At 36.7% G+C, this 17292-nt stretch overlaps 1 protein-coding gene across 2 annotated transcripts in view; it reads right to left on the bottom strand.

Moving 5' to 3' along the window:
- SEMA3C (semaphorin 3C) overlaps positions 1-16795 on the bottom strand; it is a 213380-nt gene extending 196585 nt beyond the window's left edge. Inside the window, exons 1-2 of one of the 2 annotated variants that reach the window (XM_025291055.3) lie at positions 16482-16795; positions 14342-14482 (exon numbers count right to left, since the gene is read on the bottom strand). In XM_025291055.3, the coding sequence (XP_025146840.1) occupies positions 14342-14444 (103 nt within the window). In that variant the 5' untranslated portion in view covers positions 14445-14482; positions 16482-16795. The remainder of the gene's footprint in view (positions 1-14341; positions 14483-16481) is intronic. The other variant, XM_006049695.4, reaches the window with a different exon arrangement.
- Between the last annotated feature and the right edge of the window lie 497 nt (positions 16796-17292).

Raw genomic sequence — 17292 nt, 5'->3', positions numbered from 1 at the left:
CGGTCATAACTTTCCTTCCAAGGAGTAAGCGTCTTTTAATTTCATGGCTGCAATCACCATCTGCAGTGATTCAGGAGACCCCAAAAATAAAGTCTGACACTGTTTCTGCTGTTTCCCTATCTATTTCCCATGAAGTGATGAATAAATTATCAAAATATTTTAGAAACATAGAAGGCAAAATGGTAGCACACATCTATGAAGGATGGAAAAATGCATATATTTAGTTCTAGGTATAATTATCTAAATCAAAACTGTAGAGAAAGTCTATGTAACATACACCATTATTCACTCTTGTGAAGAACATATTCACATATTTGATCAATATAAAAAAAGTGAAAATGTTAGCCACTTAGTCGTGTCCAACTCTTTGTGACCTCATGGAATGTAATCCACCATGTTCCTCTGTCCATGGAATTCTCCAGGAAAGAATACTGGAGTGGGTAGCCATTCCCTTCTCCAGGGGATCTTCCTGACCCAGGGATAAAACCTGGGTCTCCCTCACTGAAGGCAGATTCTTTACTATCTGAGACACCAGGGAAGTCCTGATCAACATGCAAATGTATTAAAATTATCTAGCATCACTTGAGCCGTCTTCATTTGATAGTTCAACCACTAATATTCACATGTATCTATGGATAATCATGGAATATAACATCCTTTTTCCATGGAATTGCTATTGATGGTTGACTAACCAGATAACATAAGCTCACTCTTCTGATTTCATTTCACTGAAGCAACCCTCTTTGTTTCCAACTGCAGAAACCTTGTACCTCTAGGAATGGCTTAACATCACAGCATCATCCTTTGGCAACATAATTAAGCTTATTAGATTCCGAGAAAGCTTACCTAGTACAAGAATTGACAGCAAAATACAGGTTTCCAACTTATTTCTAAAAATCATTTAGAAAGAGATCCACAGCATATCACTGTAATACATTTCTGTACTAATTAATACAATTAATTAATCAATACAATTCTGTAATGATTTCTAATATTTCCCGAGACATTCTTTGCAATAATTAAAACTTCTCACAATTCAAGGCTATGAAACATATTTTGTCTTATTTGACTACTAGAGTCTTGTGTCAATATATTCCTTACAGCAAAATATACATTTAAAATTTTTGACAATTTCTTCTCATTTTCTATCTCTATAGTATTTTACAACTATTTTAACTTGCTCTTTACATAACAAACTTACTGTTACTCTACTTAAAAATCTTTATGCTTTAGGTAATGTCCAACTCACACTTGTATTCATCAGCCCCTTCCTGAGTTCATTGATTCTCTCAGAGGAGAAGAATGCTAATAGCTCCTTATTCACACAGCACCCCTTGTTGAGTTAAGTTTATTAAAACATGCAGGTGTTATTTAACATGTTTAACTGATATTTAACTGAGACCACTGGAAGGGAAATTAAAGGGAACTGTAGAAGCATAAGTTTTCCCAAGAACTAAATATTTCAGAAGATTCCATACGATCAGAGTGCGCATTCTCTAAGATTAATGGAGAAACCAAGAACAATTGACTTTATTTTTTATATCTTGGGCAGCCATTAGACAGTTTTCAACAAATGTGCCTTGCAATGTTAATGCTACCAGAGTTCATAAAGAGGTGATTTATCATTTTGAGTTTATTGTCCAGTAACAATTCATCAGCTTTTAGATTTAGCCTATGAGTTCACAGGGGTCCTTTCATTTATTGTCTAATTAACTAAGCTTCTTGTCAAATACGACAGATATTAAAAGAGAAAAGAGGTTCTGTAAACTTCCATCATCTTTCATTTATATACTACCAATGACCTGGAGATTTTAACAACTTATTAATTAAAATATAGCACTGAAAGAAGGCAGAAAGAATACAAGGTAAATAACTGAAAGAGCTTATACTCTTATGCAACCCTAGTCTCTACAGTTAATACACTTGTTGCCCAATACAACTCACACTGACATTTTTATGTTTTTAAACTGCTCTCATACATATTTAAATGTAACTGTAAAACTCAACTTTGGACTGGAAAACTGGCCAATAGTAGCTATGAATCCAAATAGTAAAAATCTTTATTGAGTTTTAATCTTTTAATTGTCATTTTTCTTTTGAGCTTTAGAAAATTAGTCACAGGCTTAAGTGGGAGTAGAACACTTTAGCAGTGGGAAGTCCTAACTATTTTGGTGAACATAAGGAAAAAATTACTAGCAAATAATTGACTTTTCTGCCATGCATTTTACTATCAGTGAATTTATTTGTGAGCACTCACAGTTTTATAAAGCATTTTAAAACATTTCCATAGGTACCATGATAACTCATAAGAGTTTTTAGCCAAAAGAAAACCTGAAGTAGAGCCAGACAGCTGCCTGTTTAGTAAAATGATATTTAGACTTTTTGAACCCTGTGTGTTAATTGAGCACACCTTAGTTTTATCCTACTTTTTTGTTTCAGAGTATTATTTTTCTAGATTTAAAAACATATAATAAAAAAAGATAATCCAGTATATTTTAGGATTACTTAAAAAATCAAGTCTGATAACTTAGAGGATTGTACTAAAAAAAATCTACATGATTGAATTATTGCTTCTTTGGTAACTGAGGTGAAGCTATTGTGTGATTTAGGATAAGTTAACTTCTGAATTTCAGCTGAAACCTGGTCTTAGGGGCTTTCCTGGTGGCTCAGTGGTAAAGAATCTGACTGCAATATATAAGATGTGGGTTCAATCCCTGGGTCGGGAAGATTCCCTGGAGAAGGAAATGGCAAATCATTCCAGTATTTTTGCCTGGGAAATGCCATGGACAGGGAGCCCGGTGGGCTATAGTCCATGGGGTCACAAAAGAGTCAGACACTACTTAGTGACTAAACAACAACAATCCAATCTTAAAACAAACACACACACACAATCCAAGATACTGTAGTCTTTCAGCAATTTAATAATATATATCTTCATTGGTTCATATAAAATTAACAAATCCAGTAATTCTGAATTAAAATATCAGACTTAAGATATATTAAATTTTCATATACAATGCAAATATTCTTGAATCAATTTCAAGTACATCAAAAGTATGAAAAAAACAAACTATTTAACAGCCATTGCTTTGAGTATATGCCCATATTTGTTATTTACATGGGTATATTTATATTTGTGATATTGATTTTATTAGCATCTTTTTATGGATATTTTTATACACATAAATTTTATATCAGAGTGCAGTTTAAGCTCATCATGAAAAACTGAACTTAAGAAAAATAGAATCTTAAAAAAAATTATTCATTTGGGTCAATACTTCCAAATTGTAGACATATCTAGATATGCCAAACATGCTAGCATACATAAATGCCAACGACACCGAGGATTAAGACAATACTATTGGCAGGTTACCTATCAAGGACCTATATGCAGTATCTTTCATTTAACACTGGAAACCAGGCTTCTAATCAAAATGCACAGAAGGTTCTCTGGTAGAAAATGTCTAAAATTTACAGAGGTTAGATGTCGATGGGGAAGGACACAGAATAATTAGAAGGAAGTTTGAGAATTAACTGAAAAGGGTTAACATATAAAGGTGAATTCCCAAACCACACTGAATCTTTAGCGTATAATGTGAAGAGTTTGGAAGTGGATAGAGGCTTCCCTCATAGCTCAGTCAGTAAAGAATCTGCCTGCAATGCAGGAGACCTGGGTCAGGAAGATCCCTTGGAGAAGGAAATGGCAACCCACTCCAGTATTCTTGCCTGGAGAATTCTATGGAGAGAGGAGCCCACCAGGCCACAGTCCACAGGGTCACAAGAGTCAGACACAACTTAGTGACTAAACCACCACCAGAAAACACCTGACCATCACCTGCATAGCAGGGGATGGATCTAAATTCATCTGTGTAAAAAGTAACAAAAATTCCTCTCTCATGCTGTTCCTATTCTAGTGCTATGATGAAGAAATGAGTATCTATTGCATTTTGCCTGATATCTATCAATTTAAAAAAAATTAAAATTTACTGAAGAGTGATTGTACTGTACTAAAGCTTTATTGGCCGTGGAGGTGTAGTGGTAAATGGGTATCAAAACTTATGTTAACTCATCATTTATTGAGCAATAACAAATAGCAGTCTCTATGCTAAGTGGAGTGGAATTAAATACAGTACAAATGAAGATTATGTTGTTGTGCTAGTTAGTTGTGTCTGACTCTTTGCGACCCCATGGACTATAGCCTGCCAAGCTCCTCTGTTCATGGAAGTCTCCAGGCAAGAATACTGGAGTGGTTAGCATTCCTTCTCCAGAGATCTTCCTGACCCAGGGATCGAACCCAGGTCTCCTGCATTGGAGCAGATTCTTTAACATTTGAGCCACCAGAGAAGGCCAAATGAAGATCATATTTACAAACAATAACTCATGCAAGCCTTCATGTATTATAATAGAATGAACACTACATACAACATAAAACACTTTACAAACTTAACTCATTTAATTTTCAAACTGATTTTATGAAGCAGTATCATCATGTTATAGACTATAAAATTCTGGATTAAGAAAATTAAGTAACCACCCCAATACAGGATACCCAGAAAGAAGCAAACAACTATGATTTAAAACCAGTAATAAAACCCATGAATTTTTAAAAAATTGTTTAGGTTTCTTTTCTTCCACTTGCCTAGGTTCTTCACACAAAATGTTCTTAAAAATACTAAGGGTATTATTGTGAAAGATTTACTCAAAGGAGGTCATATTTATAAAATAAAACTAAGCTCAAATATCATATAATTTTACCAATGGATATAGCAAGGGGTCTTAGAAACAATTTAGTCCAAATTCTTTTGTACCTGATTGAGGAAACCGAGGTCCTGACAAAGTTTCAGAGTTAATTACTGAAGTAAGGATTGAAACCCCTGAAATATTTATTTCCATGTAAACACTGTTCTCATTATACCACAAAGTCAATCTAATATTCATACATTTATGTACATAAAAGTATTTGTTTAAATACATTTCATAATATTTTATTAAAAATTTCCTCAAGGGCACTGAAATCATAACCAATATTTCTCCCACTAAATTATAATTAATTTTTTGTTAATATTTTTCATTCTACCAGAAAAATGAAATTGTTACATTCAGACAAAATACATTTCAGAACAAAAATTACTACCAGGAATAATCAGAGATATTTCATAATGGAAAAGAGGTAAATTTATCAAGAAGCATAACGCTCCTAAATAAGTCAGTACTTAATAACAGAAATTAAAAACGTGACTATAAAATCACTGCAGATGGTGACTGCAGCCATGAAATTAAAAGATGCTTTCTCCTTGCAAGAAAACCTTTGACAAACCTAGACAGCATATTAAAAAGCAGAGACACTACTTTACTGACAAAGGTCTGTCTAGTCAATGCTACCTTTTTTCCTGCTCATATTTGGATGTGAAGGTTGGACCATAAAGAAAGCTGAGCTTCGAAGAACTGATGCTTTTGAACTGTGGTGTTGAAGAAGACTCTTGAGAGTCCTTTGGACTTCAAGAAGATCAAACCATTCAATCCTAATAAAATCAGTCCTGAATATTCATTGGAAGGACTGATGCTGAAGCTGAAGCTCTAAGACTTTGGCCACCTGATTAGAAGAACTGACTCATCAGAAAAGTCCCTGATGCTGGCAAAGATTGAAGGCAGGAGGAGAAGGGGACAACAGAGGATGAGATGATTGGATGGGATCACCAACTCAATGGACATGAGTTTGAGCAAGCTCCAGGAGTTGGTGATGGACAGGAAAGCCTGGCATGCTGCAGTCCATGGAGTCACAAAGAGTCCAACATGACTGAGCAACTGACCTGAATTGAATTTGTTCAGTTCAAGCTAAGAAACATAGGAAGATCCTGAACTCACCATCTCACATGAACACAACCAAATCTTCTACTACAAAAGGAATAATTCCCTTTAAAAAAAGAGCTGGAAACTAAACAGCTCAAAGGATAAAAGGGGCAGGACAGGCAGAGATGTCTTCCTGCCAGAAAATCCATCTCTTGTACAGCAACCCACAATCAGCTCACAAATATGGAACGTCTCCTTGAGGAGTGAGTGGTTTGTGCCCCATATCAAGTACCCCAACCCTTGGGACTTGCACAGGAGACATGAGCTCCCATAATGTCTGCCTTTGAAATCAAGGGACTTATTTCCAGGGGCTTATGTTCAGGCTCCAAAAGGCTGTTGGAGCCTAGATTCTGCTATTTAAAGACTTATAGACAACTCACCTTGGGACTCAGCAGAAAAGTAGCAGCCTAAAAAGTTCCTAGTCTATATATACATGAAGGTAATTCAGTTGCCAGTCTTAAAGCATCTGCTGGGGTCGGGGGTGGGGTGAGGGGGCAGTGCAGGGGAGGAGTAGTGGACTGCTGGGACTCTCTCTGGGGATTGAGGTGTTGGTGAGTGACATTTTTTGTGTTCTCCCCACTACCTGGCTAGTGCCAGTAAACACAAACAGTCACAGCAGTCTCCTGTTGCTCTGCAGTATCTCTGGCATTCGTGACTTGCCCTGTGCTCTCCTGCTGCTTTACTAAAGCTGGAAGTTGTATTACTGCACTCTTCTGCTTCATTACTACTGCTAAAGTCTGCAGATTCATCATGACCCTGAGCTCTCCTGCTGGATCACTAAAACCAGCAGGTATGCCCAGTCCACACAGAAGATGCACCCTGATTATCTGGCTTGGTGGCCTGGCGAACTTTTTGGACTGAAACAGAGTCAGTTCTTGGGAGGCTACCACACCCACGACATTGAACACAGCATAATGAAACACAACCCGACTTTCTGTGAAAGAAAAAAAAGAGAGAGAGAGACCTATTTTCTTGAGCTTCAGTCTTAGGGGGAGACTTAACATTTGCCACACACTAGAGGCTATGGAAGTGCTCTCAGGGAATGTAGGCCAGAGAATGCCATGGTTGTACTCTCCTCTGGCCTCACTTCAGCTCACTAGTACCTACCAGAAAATAGTTTATACACTTGTTTGGAGCCCTGAATTTCAGGGGACACCTTCATATCACCTGGTCTAGAGGACAGCAGGGCTTAAAAGTGTTGTCCCACAGAGCTGTATATATTTGCATATTTCAAAAGCTGCTATATGAGGAAAGTCTTCCAATTAGCCTGAAACTAGGTTCTTCCTGAAATCTCTTGCTATGAAACTCTCACAGTCATTGTTACATCATCTGTGACCTGTCAAGAATGAATCAGACTGCTTAGACAATCACAAAGCTTCCTTAGACAATCAAAAGGCTTGCAGAATCTGCCTGCAATGTGGGAGAGTGGGGTTTGATCCCTGGTTTGGGAAGATCCTCTGGAGAAGGGAATGGCAACCCACTCCAGTATTCTGGCCTGGAGAGTTTCATGGACAGAGGTTAGAGTCCATTGGGTCACAGAGTCAGACACGACTGAGCTAAACACTTTCACACTTTCAGACAATCACAAAGGTTTGAGAGACAAGCAAGTGCTAGTTCAAGGTTGAACAATTAAGGTTCATCTCCTACAAAAGACCATTCCTTCAATACTGAGGGAGGTAACTTTCATATAATACACAGAAACAAAGAGTCAAGCAAAATGAGGAAACAAGAATATGCTCCAAACAAAGAACAAAATAAAACCTCAGAAAAAAAAAATCTGAATTAAATGGAGACAAGAAATTTTTCTGATAAACAGTTCAAAGCACAAATCATAAAGATGCTCACTGAATTTAGAAGAAGACTGATGAAGACAGTGAGAACCTGAACAATACAGAAAAGATAAGAAAGTACAAAAGAGAAGTCTCAGAATTAAAGAATATAAAAACTGAACTGAAAAAAAAAAACTGAACTGAAAAATACAATAGAAGGGTTCAACAGCAGACAAGAAGACAACAGCAGACAACAGAAGAAAGAATCAGTAATCTGGTGACAGGGTAGTGGAATTCACCCAAACAGGGAAACAAAACAAAACAAAACAAAAAAAAAAAAAGAAAAGAATTCTAAAAAGTTAAGATAGCTTACAGTACCTGTATGACAACATGAAAAGGAGTAACATTTGCTTAACCAGGGTCCCACAGGTACAAGAAGGAGAGAAAAGGCAGGAAATTTATTCAAAGAAATAATGGTTGAAAACTTCCCTTATTTTGGAAACAGACATCCAGATCCAAGAATCCCTGAAAGTTTCAAATAAGAAGAACCCAAGATATGCACACAATGACACACTGTAATTATAAGGTCAAATTTAAAGATCACAAAAGAATCTTAAAAACAGCAAGAAAGGAAAAAAAAAAAAAAAACTTGTTACATATAATGGGATCCCTATAGGACTTATCAGTAGAATTTTCAGCAAAAACTTTCAAGGACAAAAGAGAGTAGCATGGTATATTCAAGGTGCTGAAAGAAAAAAAAAAAACTTCCAACCAAAAATATTATACCCCACAAGGTTATCATCCTGAACCAAAGGAAAGATAAAAGTTTTCCAGTCAGGAGAAAAACCAAAGGAGTTCACAACCAATAAACTGGCCTTATAAGAAAAGTTAAAGGGACTTCATTAAGCTGAAAAGAAAGGGAACCAACAGTAACAAGAAAACATATGAAAATAAAAATCTCACTGGTACATAAAAGATAAGAAAAAAAATCTGAGCATAACTGCAAAGAAAGTTATCAAAACACAAAGGAAGATACTCTGTAATGGCCTATATGGGAAAAGAATCTAAGGGGGAAAAAAAGGAGTGGATATATGTATACATATCCCTGATTTAATGCACTATACAACAGAAACTAACACAATACTGTAAGTCAACTGTGATGTGTGTGCTGAATGGCTCAGTCATTTCAACTCTTTGTTTCCCTATGGACTGTAGCCTGCCAGGCTCCTCTGTCCATGTGATTCTTCAGGCAAGAATACTGGAGTGGGTTGCCATTCCCTCCTCCAGGGAATATTTCTGACCCAGGTATCAAACCTGCATATCCTGTGTCTCCTGCATTGACAGATGGATTTTCCAACACTGAGTCACCTAGGAAGTCCTGTAAATCAGCTATATTCCAATAAAAATTGGAAAAAAGAGCTATCAGGCAATAAAAAAAGAAAGAAAACAACAACAACAAATGCACAAGGGAAGAGAATAAGAGAAGAAAAGAAGAGAGAATAGCAAAAAAAAATTATTAACAGAAAAATCATACATACTTTCTTAATATTACTTTAAACATAAATGGAATAAATTCTACAATCAAAACACATAAAGTGGTTGAATGGATTAAAAACAAGACCCAACTACATGTTTCTTACAAGAGGCTGACTTCAGATGTAAGTCATACATACACTAAATATTAAGGGATGAAAAAAAAGATGTTCTATGCAAACAGAAACCAAAAGAAAGTTGGAGTAGATATATTTACATCAGACAAAATAGACTTTAAACCAAGAATGCAAAAAAAAAAAAAAAACAAAGGTGGTCATTATATGATAAAGTTGTCAAACCAACAAGAAGATATAATATTTGTAATATTTATTCATCCAAAATAGGAGTACTTAAATATATAAAGCAAATATTAACAGTCCTAAAGGGAGAAAATGACAGCAATATAATAGGAGAGAATTTTAATATCTCCCTTAAATCAATGAATAGATCATCCCAACAGAAAATCAACAGAAATCAGTCTTGAACAAAACATTAAACCAGAAAGACTTAATAGATGCATATAGAACATTCGATCTAAAAGCATCATAATAAACATTCTTCTCAAGGGCACATGGAATATTTTTTCAGGATAGATCGTATTTTAGGTCATATGCATTTAAGAAGACTGAAATCAAATCAAGTATCTTTCTGATCACAATGGTATAAGACTAGAAATCAATTACAAGGAAAATCAGAAAACAAAAACAAAACTCTGCAAATAGGTGGAGATTAAACATGTTACTGAACAACTTGAACACAACTTAGCAGTTAAACAACAACTAAACAACCAATTGGTCAATGAAGAAATCAAAAGAAAAATTAAGAAAATATCTTGGGACACATGAAAATGGAAATACAACAAATGGAAATACAAAATCTATCATGCTATGCTATGCTATACTAAGTCTCTTCAGTCGTGTCCGACTCTTTGTAACCCCATGGACTGTAGCCCACCAGGCTCCTCTGTCCAAGGGATTCTCCAGGCAAGAATACTGGAGTGGGTTGCCATGAAAATCTATCATAAAGAACACCAAACACACACACAAATTATAGGCCAATATTCCAGATGAACATAGGTGCAAAAATCCTCAACAAAATATCAGCAGACAGAATTCAACAATTCATTAACAGAAGCATACGCCATAATCAATTGGGAGTTATTCTAGGGATGTAAGAATGGTTCAATACCTGCAAAACAATCATCATGATATAGCACAGTATCAAAATGAAGGGGAAGAACCAGAAAAACTGGTTGTCTCAAATAGATGCACAAAAAGTATGTGACAAAATTCAACATTCATTTACAAGAAATATTAAATGCGGGAATAGAGGGAACATCCTTCAATATGCTTGCTCCTTGGAAGAAAAGCTATGACAAACCTAGACAGCATATTAAAAAGCAGAGACATTACTTTGTAAACAAAGGTCTGCAGAGTCAAAGCTATTGTTTTTCCAGTAGTCATGTATGGATGTGAGAGTTGGACCATAAAGAAAGCTGAGTGCCAAAGAATTGATGGTTTCGAACTGTGGTGTTGGAGAAGGCTCTTGAGAATCCCTTGGACTGCAAGGAGATCAAAGCAGTCAATCCTAAAGGAAATCAACCCTGAATATTCATTGGAAGGACTGATGCTAGAGATGAAACTCTACTACTTTGGCCACCTGATGTGAAGAGCCGACTCACTGGAAAAGACCCTGATGCTGGGAACAATTGAAGGCAGGAAGAGAAGGGGACAACAGAGGACAAGATGGTTGGACGGCATCACTGACTCAATGGACATGAGTTTGAGCAAGCTCTGGGATATAGTGAAGGACAGGGAACCTTGCAAGCTGCAGTCCATGGGGTTGCAAAGAATCAGAAATGACTAACTGATTGAACATTAACAACTTCAACATAATATTAGCAATCAAAATAGGTTCTGTCTGTTTAAGTACATAGCCTTGCTTTTCCTTATGAACCTTATTGGTCCTAAAGATTTTCTGGAAAGAATATGACAATAATGTTATGAAATATGAATCCATAAACTACTGGTTTTTTTCAAGAAAAATTCAATTCAAACAAAAATAATTTGCATGAACTTGTTATTCATTTGAAAAGCTATTTGGCATAAAATTTTATGAAACACAGTATCTAATAGGAATAACAGTTCTTTTAACATTCAAGATTTATCCAGCACACATAATTATTTAATAACGCCTGAAGTATATTCTCCCCTAGGAGTGATAACCATCTAGGTGACCTTGTGCTAGATCAGTGCTGCTGCTAAGTTGCTTCAGTCGTGTCCGACTCTGTGTGACCCCATAGACGGCAGCCCACCAGGCTCCCCCGTCCCTGGGATTCTCCAGGCAACAACACTGGAGTGGGTTGCCATTTCCTTCTCCAATGCATGAAAGTGAAAAGTGAAAGTGAAGTCACTCAGTCGTGTCTGACTCTTAGCGACCCCATGGACTGCAGCCTACCATGCTCCTCCGTCCATGGGATTTTCCAGGCAAGAGTACTGGAGTGGGTTGCCATTGCCTTCTCTGATAGGGAAGGCAAATCTGTAAGTCACTGTTTCCCAAATGCTATCACTCCATCACTCCACCACCACAAGAAGGGATAGAATGTGTATGGGAGAAGAGATCTCTTATTTCACACACCTTTAAACTGACTGTGATTCTTAACTGGACAGTAAGACAAAACTGAAAGGATTCTTCTAATGGGTCACTCAGAAATGTTAAAGTATTAATAAATGAAAGAAAGTATATATGTCAACCCTGTACAAAAATTCTATATCTTTAGTAACCTATTCAGTGTGATACTCAGACAAATCATAGTAAGATCACTGAGACACTTTAAGTAATAAGAAATTTGGAACAGGATTTCAAGCAGGTACAGTCAAATCAGTTAAGAAAATTACTACGACCTAATGATTAAAATCTATACATTTTAAACAACTGGTTTTGCTCAAGATACTCTTCCTATTACATAGTTAGTTTTTGGAGGGTTTTTTTGTTATTAATTTAGAAATTGTGGGATTTAATTATCCTTGTTGATATATCTTTTTAAAACAGTATCCAAATTAAGTGAATTCTATCTAGTTATTTCCAAGTAAGACTCTTAGGAAGAATAAAATAGGAATTATAAGATTTTCATATAGTTAGCTTATCTAATCATGCTGTATTCTGCATATGTTATAAATTAAGTATTATTCTAAAAGATTTTTTTAAAATTTCAGAGCACTTAAAATTTTAGATATGCAGTATTTTAAAAAGTTCATCATAATTCCCAGTCACGTTGTAAACAGTAGTCATTATTCTATAAGATACTGAAGTCTGGTTTTAAAAGATTGTATTACTTAATTTCCTCTTTAAAAGATAAAATGTAACTGTCTTTTCAAAAACAGACGATGAACTATCTCTAGTGACAAACTTGTTTTTAACAGTTACATATTCAAGCTTAAGTTTCAGTTTAAATTTTTTTAATTAGTTTCAGTGTAACAGAAAGCAGATTTAGGTACCTAATCTATGTGATCACTTCATCTTCCTATGCATGCATGCATGCTAAGTCACTTCAGTCGTGTCCAACTCTGTGCAGCCCCATGGACAGCAGCCCACCAGGCTCCTCTGTCCACGGAATTCTCTAGGCAAGAATACTGGAGTGGGTTGCCATGTCATCTTCCTATACACTAGAGAAATACAGAAAACAGGGAGGGAATTGCACTGCTCCTTAATACCTTTATTTTTTTACTTGATTAGATAATTCATAGCCCTAGGGCTTCCCTGGTGGCTCAGTGGTAAAGAATCCACCTGCAATGCAGGAGATGCAGGTTCGATCCCTGGGTCTGGAAGATCCCCTGAGGAAGGAAATGGCAACCCACTTCAGCATTCTTGCCTGGGAAATCTCACAGACAGAGGAGCCTGTGGGCTATAGTCCATGGGGTTGCAAAAAGTCAGAAACAACTTAGTGAGTAAACAACAACAACAATTCACAGTTTTCATCCTGGGAGAAGGGGTGAAAGCAGCCAGCAAGATGTGTTAGTAATTAAAAAAAAAAAAAAAGACATTTCAAAACGTCTTTTTTCTTCCCAACTTAACTTGATAGCCATGGGTTCTTGAGGGAATGGCTAATTCAGAAGCCAAGGAAACAATTAGAAGCTCACACATTCTAAGTTCCAAATAAGGCTCCTTCAGTGCTTGTGATGACCCTGGGGAAAGTACTGGTGATTTAAGAAACAAGGAAATAGATGGACATTTGACTCATAAGTGTCAAGTCATACTGCTGTTTGAAATCCAAGATAACAGAGTTTCAAAGGCACACAGCTATATAAGGCCTGAGAGTATACTATTTCTCAAATGAATGAAAATATGCCCAGTGACACTAACGTTTATGCAGAGATAAAGATGAAAGGAGCAATAAAAGTATAAGTGACTCTGACTGGCAAGATGATCTTCCTGATCCATCTCTTATTCCATCTGTCCAATTATTTTGGGTTACGTGACAACCAAAATCATCCATCTCCAAGTCTTTTGAATTATATACATTAAAGCTCATGCAAACATTTGGCAAACCATTCCCTCAGAGGACCTTAATAAGCCTTTCATGTTCGTGAATATTTGAAATCACACTCATTTTCCTAAGATTTGGAAGAGAGAATTTGCAAACAACAGCAATCAAAAGCATATTATTTTAGGTCCTTTTCAATTAATTAGGAGAGTTTGCCAACTTCAGGATCTCCTCATGGAAATAGAAGAACACCATTAGAACAATATATGGAGAGACCCAGTCTTGAATTTAAGGCTCAAAATGTATTAGAAAAAAATTTCAATAACTAAACCTGCACAGCTCTTTCTATTGATGAGAAGTACCATAGAAGGGGTGTTCCTCATCAAAGTTAAATGACTACTAAGCTTAAAGATCTTAGGCTTTGGATTCTTCACCATCTCCTCATGCATGTACATGTAAACACAGAAGAAACTTCAAAAAGGGCAGAATCCATTTCAAACATTTTCATAAACAAATGAAATAGAGGGTTTTGTCTGTTAATCAATAATTTAAAATAGCCACATCATCCAAAAAGCAATCCAGTAGACATTTTTTAACGCTAATCAATACTCAATTATTATTTTACTCTCTTTACTAATTTTTTTATCTGCATTAAGAAAAAAAAAGACTTCAACATTTTTCTCAGATTGTTTATCAACTTTCTTACCATCAAATGTTAAGTAAACTCTTGCTTGGGGCTGAGGCGATCCTTTCACATAGGTAGAACAAACAAATACTCCAACCAAGACACAAACTGCCTGGAATGCCATTTCTTCAGATCTGCAAGTTAATATCCAAGGGAAAATACCTTTACAATAAAGATAATAAGTTTGTAAAAATATTTTACTTCACATTTTAGGAGCACACACCCACCAAACACACAAAACCTGCAATCTAGACAGCACCTTATTCACATATCTGAACTTTTAGAGTCATGCAAACAGTAGGAGGTGCTGTGACTTTCTGTCTTACATGTGAAAATTTGCATTTGATTTCATTTGTGTCTGGAAGTCTTTGTTAAAAGTGAAATTATTTCATTATCCAGCAAAATAATGTGAATATTAAACAAAGCAGCCAGGAAAATGTTGTCAATTCCCAAAGGAAAAAACCAATATTTAAACTTGTTATTCTCTTTAAACAACAACAAAAAACACATTACATTGAAAAGACATGAGAATGGTGCCAATAGGTATTAACAGATGGACACTTCTCTTTCTACCATAAATATAGTAGCAGTAGAAAAATCTCACATAAAATTTCACTTCCACACACTCATTAGCTCTTTGGAGTAACCATCTCTGAAATGATATTTCTACACAAAAATCTACCAGGGCTCAATTTCTGATCACTTATATCACTGGAATTAGTTATCTGCCAGTTTATACAGATGACCATACAGCTGTTAAATGATGTAGATGAGGTAACCATGAATTTGTGCCAAATACAAACCAATGACTTAGTGGTGAGCAATCCAGTGAACCATGTATCCCTCAATGCTTTTTTAAAATAAATCAACTAGAAAGTGGGCTGTCAAAATTTCAAACGATAAATCAGAGAGACAGGTACTACTGTTTAAAACCATATCTTTATAATTGATACATGCTATTAACTAATGTCTGAACACCAGAGATCACATAACATGTAATATCAAATCTATAGGAGCTCCAGTAGCCACAATATGCAAAATAAACTCAGGACCATTAAAAAAAAAATCATTTTGAGTCTAACACAATTATACAATGAGATGACACGACAGAGTTTAATCTATAAATTTATTTTTACAGGTTACAACAATACTGATCTTCAATAGTATGTGGCTATAAAGAAATGCCACTAAAATTTGACAAGTAATACAGCACAGAAGCAATAGAGAAGCTTCAGTAATACAGAAGCAAAAGAATAATTAAACTGAACATGCCACTGTAAACAAAATGTAAACAAAACTTATATTGATTTCTTAGGTGGTACATATAAGAGGTAGAAAAAAAAATTCTATGCTTCTTTTACCACACAGATGGAGGAAACCCTAGAGATGTTTCTGTTTGTAATTTTCAAAAGAAACACTTTCTTCCTGCTTCCACAACCTCTTCACCTTGTCATCCCTAAATTAACTTGAAAGAAAACCGATTTTATAGGGTGACTTTCCCTTAGTAATTTGCTCCCTGGTTTTGTTGACTTTATAGTTAAATTCCACCTCCCCCCCAAATATATCAATATGCCTAACCTTTGCCTCTGTATTAAGCAGGATATTAATTATACATTTTTACATACTGCTATTATCAATATCTTATCTGATATGTCCCCATGAAAGCAACATATGCCACAAATTGCAAAAAATAACATTGGAAATGAAATGACAGGTCAAGTGTAGTGAGTATAAAGAGCAACGTGATTTCAAGCCATCCAGAGATGAGAAGTGAGGGAAAGTCAAGTATCTTATACATGCCCCCGCCCCTCATATTTTATGACTTCTTCCCTTTAACTCAAACACTTAAGACACGATGCTTACTGTTTTCACTTGTGATTGAACACTAATAACATGTAATAAAAAGCCTCTTATAAAATTCTCTCCAGTAATTTTGCCTTAGAAGGCAGGGATACTCAACTTTAAACTCTCCGCAGGTGTCATAACCTAAAAAAACAATTCCAGCCAGGCTCTCTGCAAGGGAAATACTTCCATGACAAACTACATGCGCTCTTAAGAAAATACCCAGATTTGAGAACACAGATGTGTGAAAAGTCTATACACAGATCCAAAGTTGTATTTTGCTAAATTTGTAATGCTGAAAACAACGAATCCAGCTTACCGAGGTGGAAAGAGATCAGCGCGGAAAAGTCGTCAATGTGCTACAGGTTTGGATCCTCGTTTCTAGCCCTTTCCCCAAAAGACCGTAATTTCTAGGGCGTCCCAGCGATGAAATTCTTTCTTTCCTGCCTTTTGAGTTCCTTTGTAAAGGAATCCTCAGCGTTGCAGCGGCGCGGCACCCGGAGCCCTGCTCCGCGTCGCTCAATCAAGCACTCGGGAGTGAATGGAAAGTGGCCGGCGCAAAGGGCGAGCGCTCGGGTGTCCGATTACAGCTACGCGGCGCACGGCTCCGGCTGCCCCGGCGCGCCGCCCAGCCAGCTCACATCACCCGCCCAACACACTCGGCCGCATCTCCACCGGCCGCGAGGCCCCACCCAGAGCGCGCCCGCGAGAGGGTGGCAGGGAGCCGCCAGGGCGGGGCCGACCCCAGGACAAGCTGCCCTCGAGATACAGGAATGTGCTGCAGCAGGCTAGGGGGCCAACTAAACAACTCTGCTCCTTTCTCACTCCGCCGTGGAGTGAGCAACTTAACAGGGTGTGTTCCAAGGTTTTTGTTTGTTACCGGCTGCTCTGGGAAGGCATTCAGGATTAAGCTTGGCCTTAACTATCAAAGTGCAAAGCAGTTTTTGCCAGAAAAGGATCACAGCATCCTTTTAAGGCAAATAGATGGGTTTTTAAAAGGCATGAGTCTCGTCCTTTCCCTGTAGAACGTTTTCTAAAACCGGTCGACATAAAACAGTCTCATCGCAGAAGTTTATCCTTTTAATGGGTATTGTTTCCTACTGTGCTTCCTTAATGTCCCCAAAGCAGTA

This window comes from Bubalus bubalis, chromosome 8 (assembly GCF_019923935.1).
Source record: "Bubalus bubalis isolate 160015118507 breed Murrah chromosome 8, NDDB_SH_1, whole genome shotgun sequence".
Lineage (NCBI taxonomy): Eukaryota > Metazoa > Chordata > Mammalia > Artiodactyla > Bovidae > Bubalus > Bubalus bubalis.
This window is presented reverse-complemented; position numbering and strand designations above follow the sequence as displayed.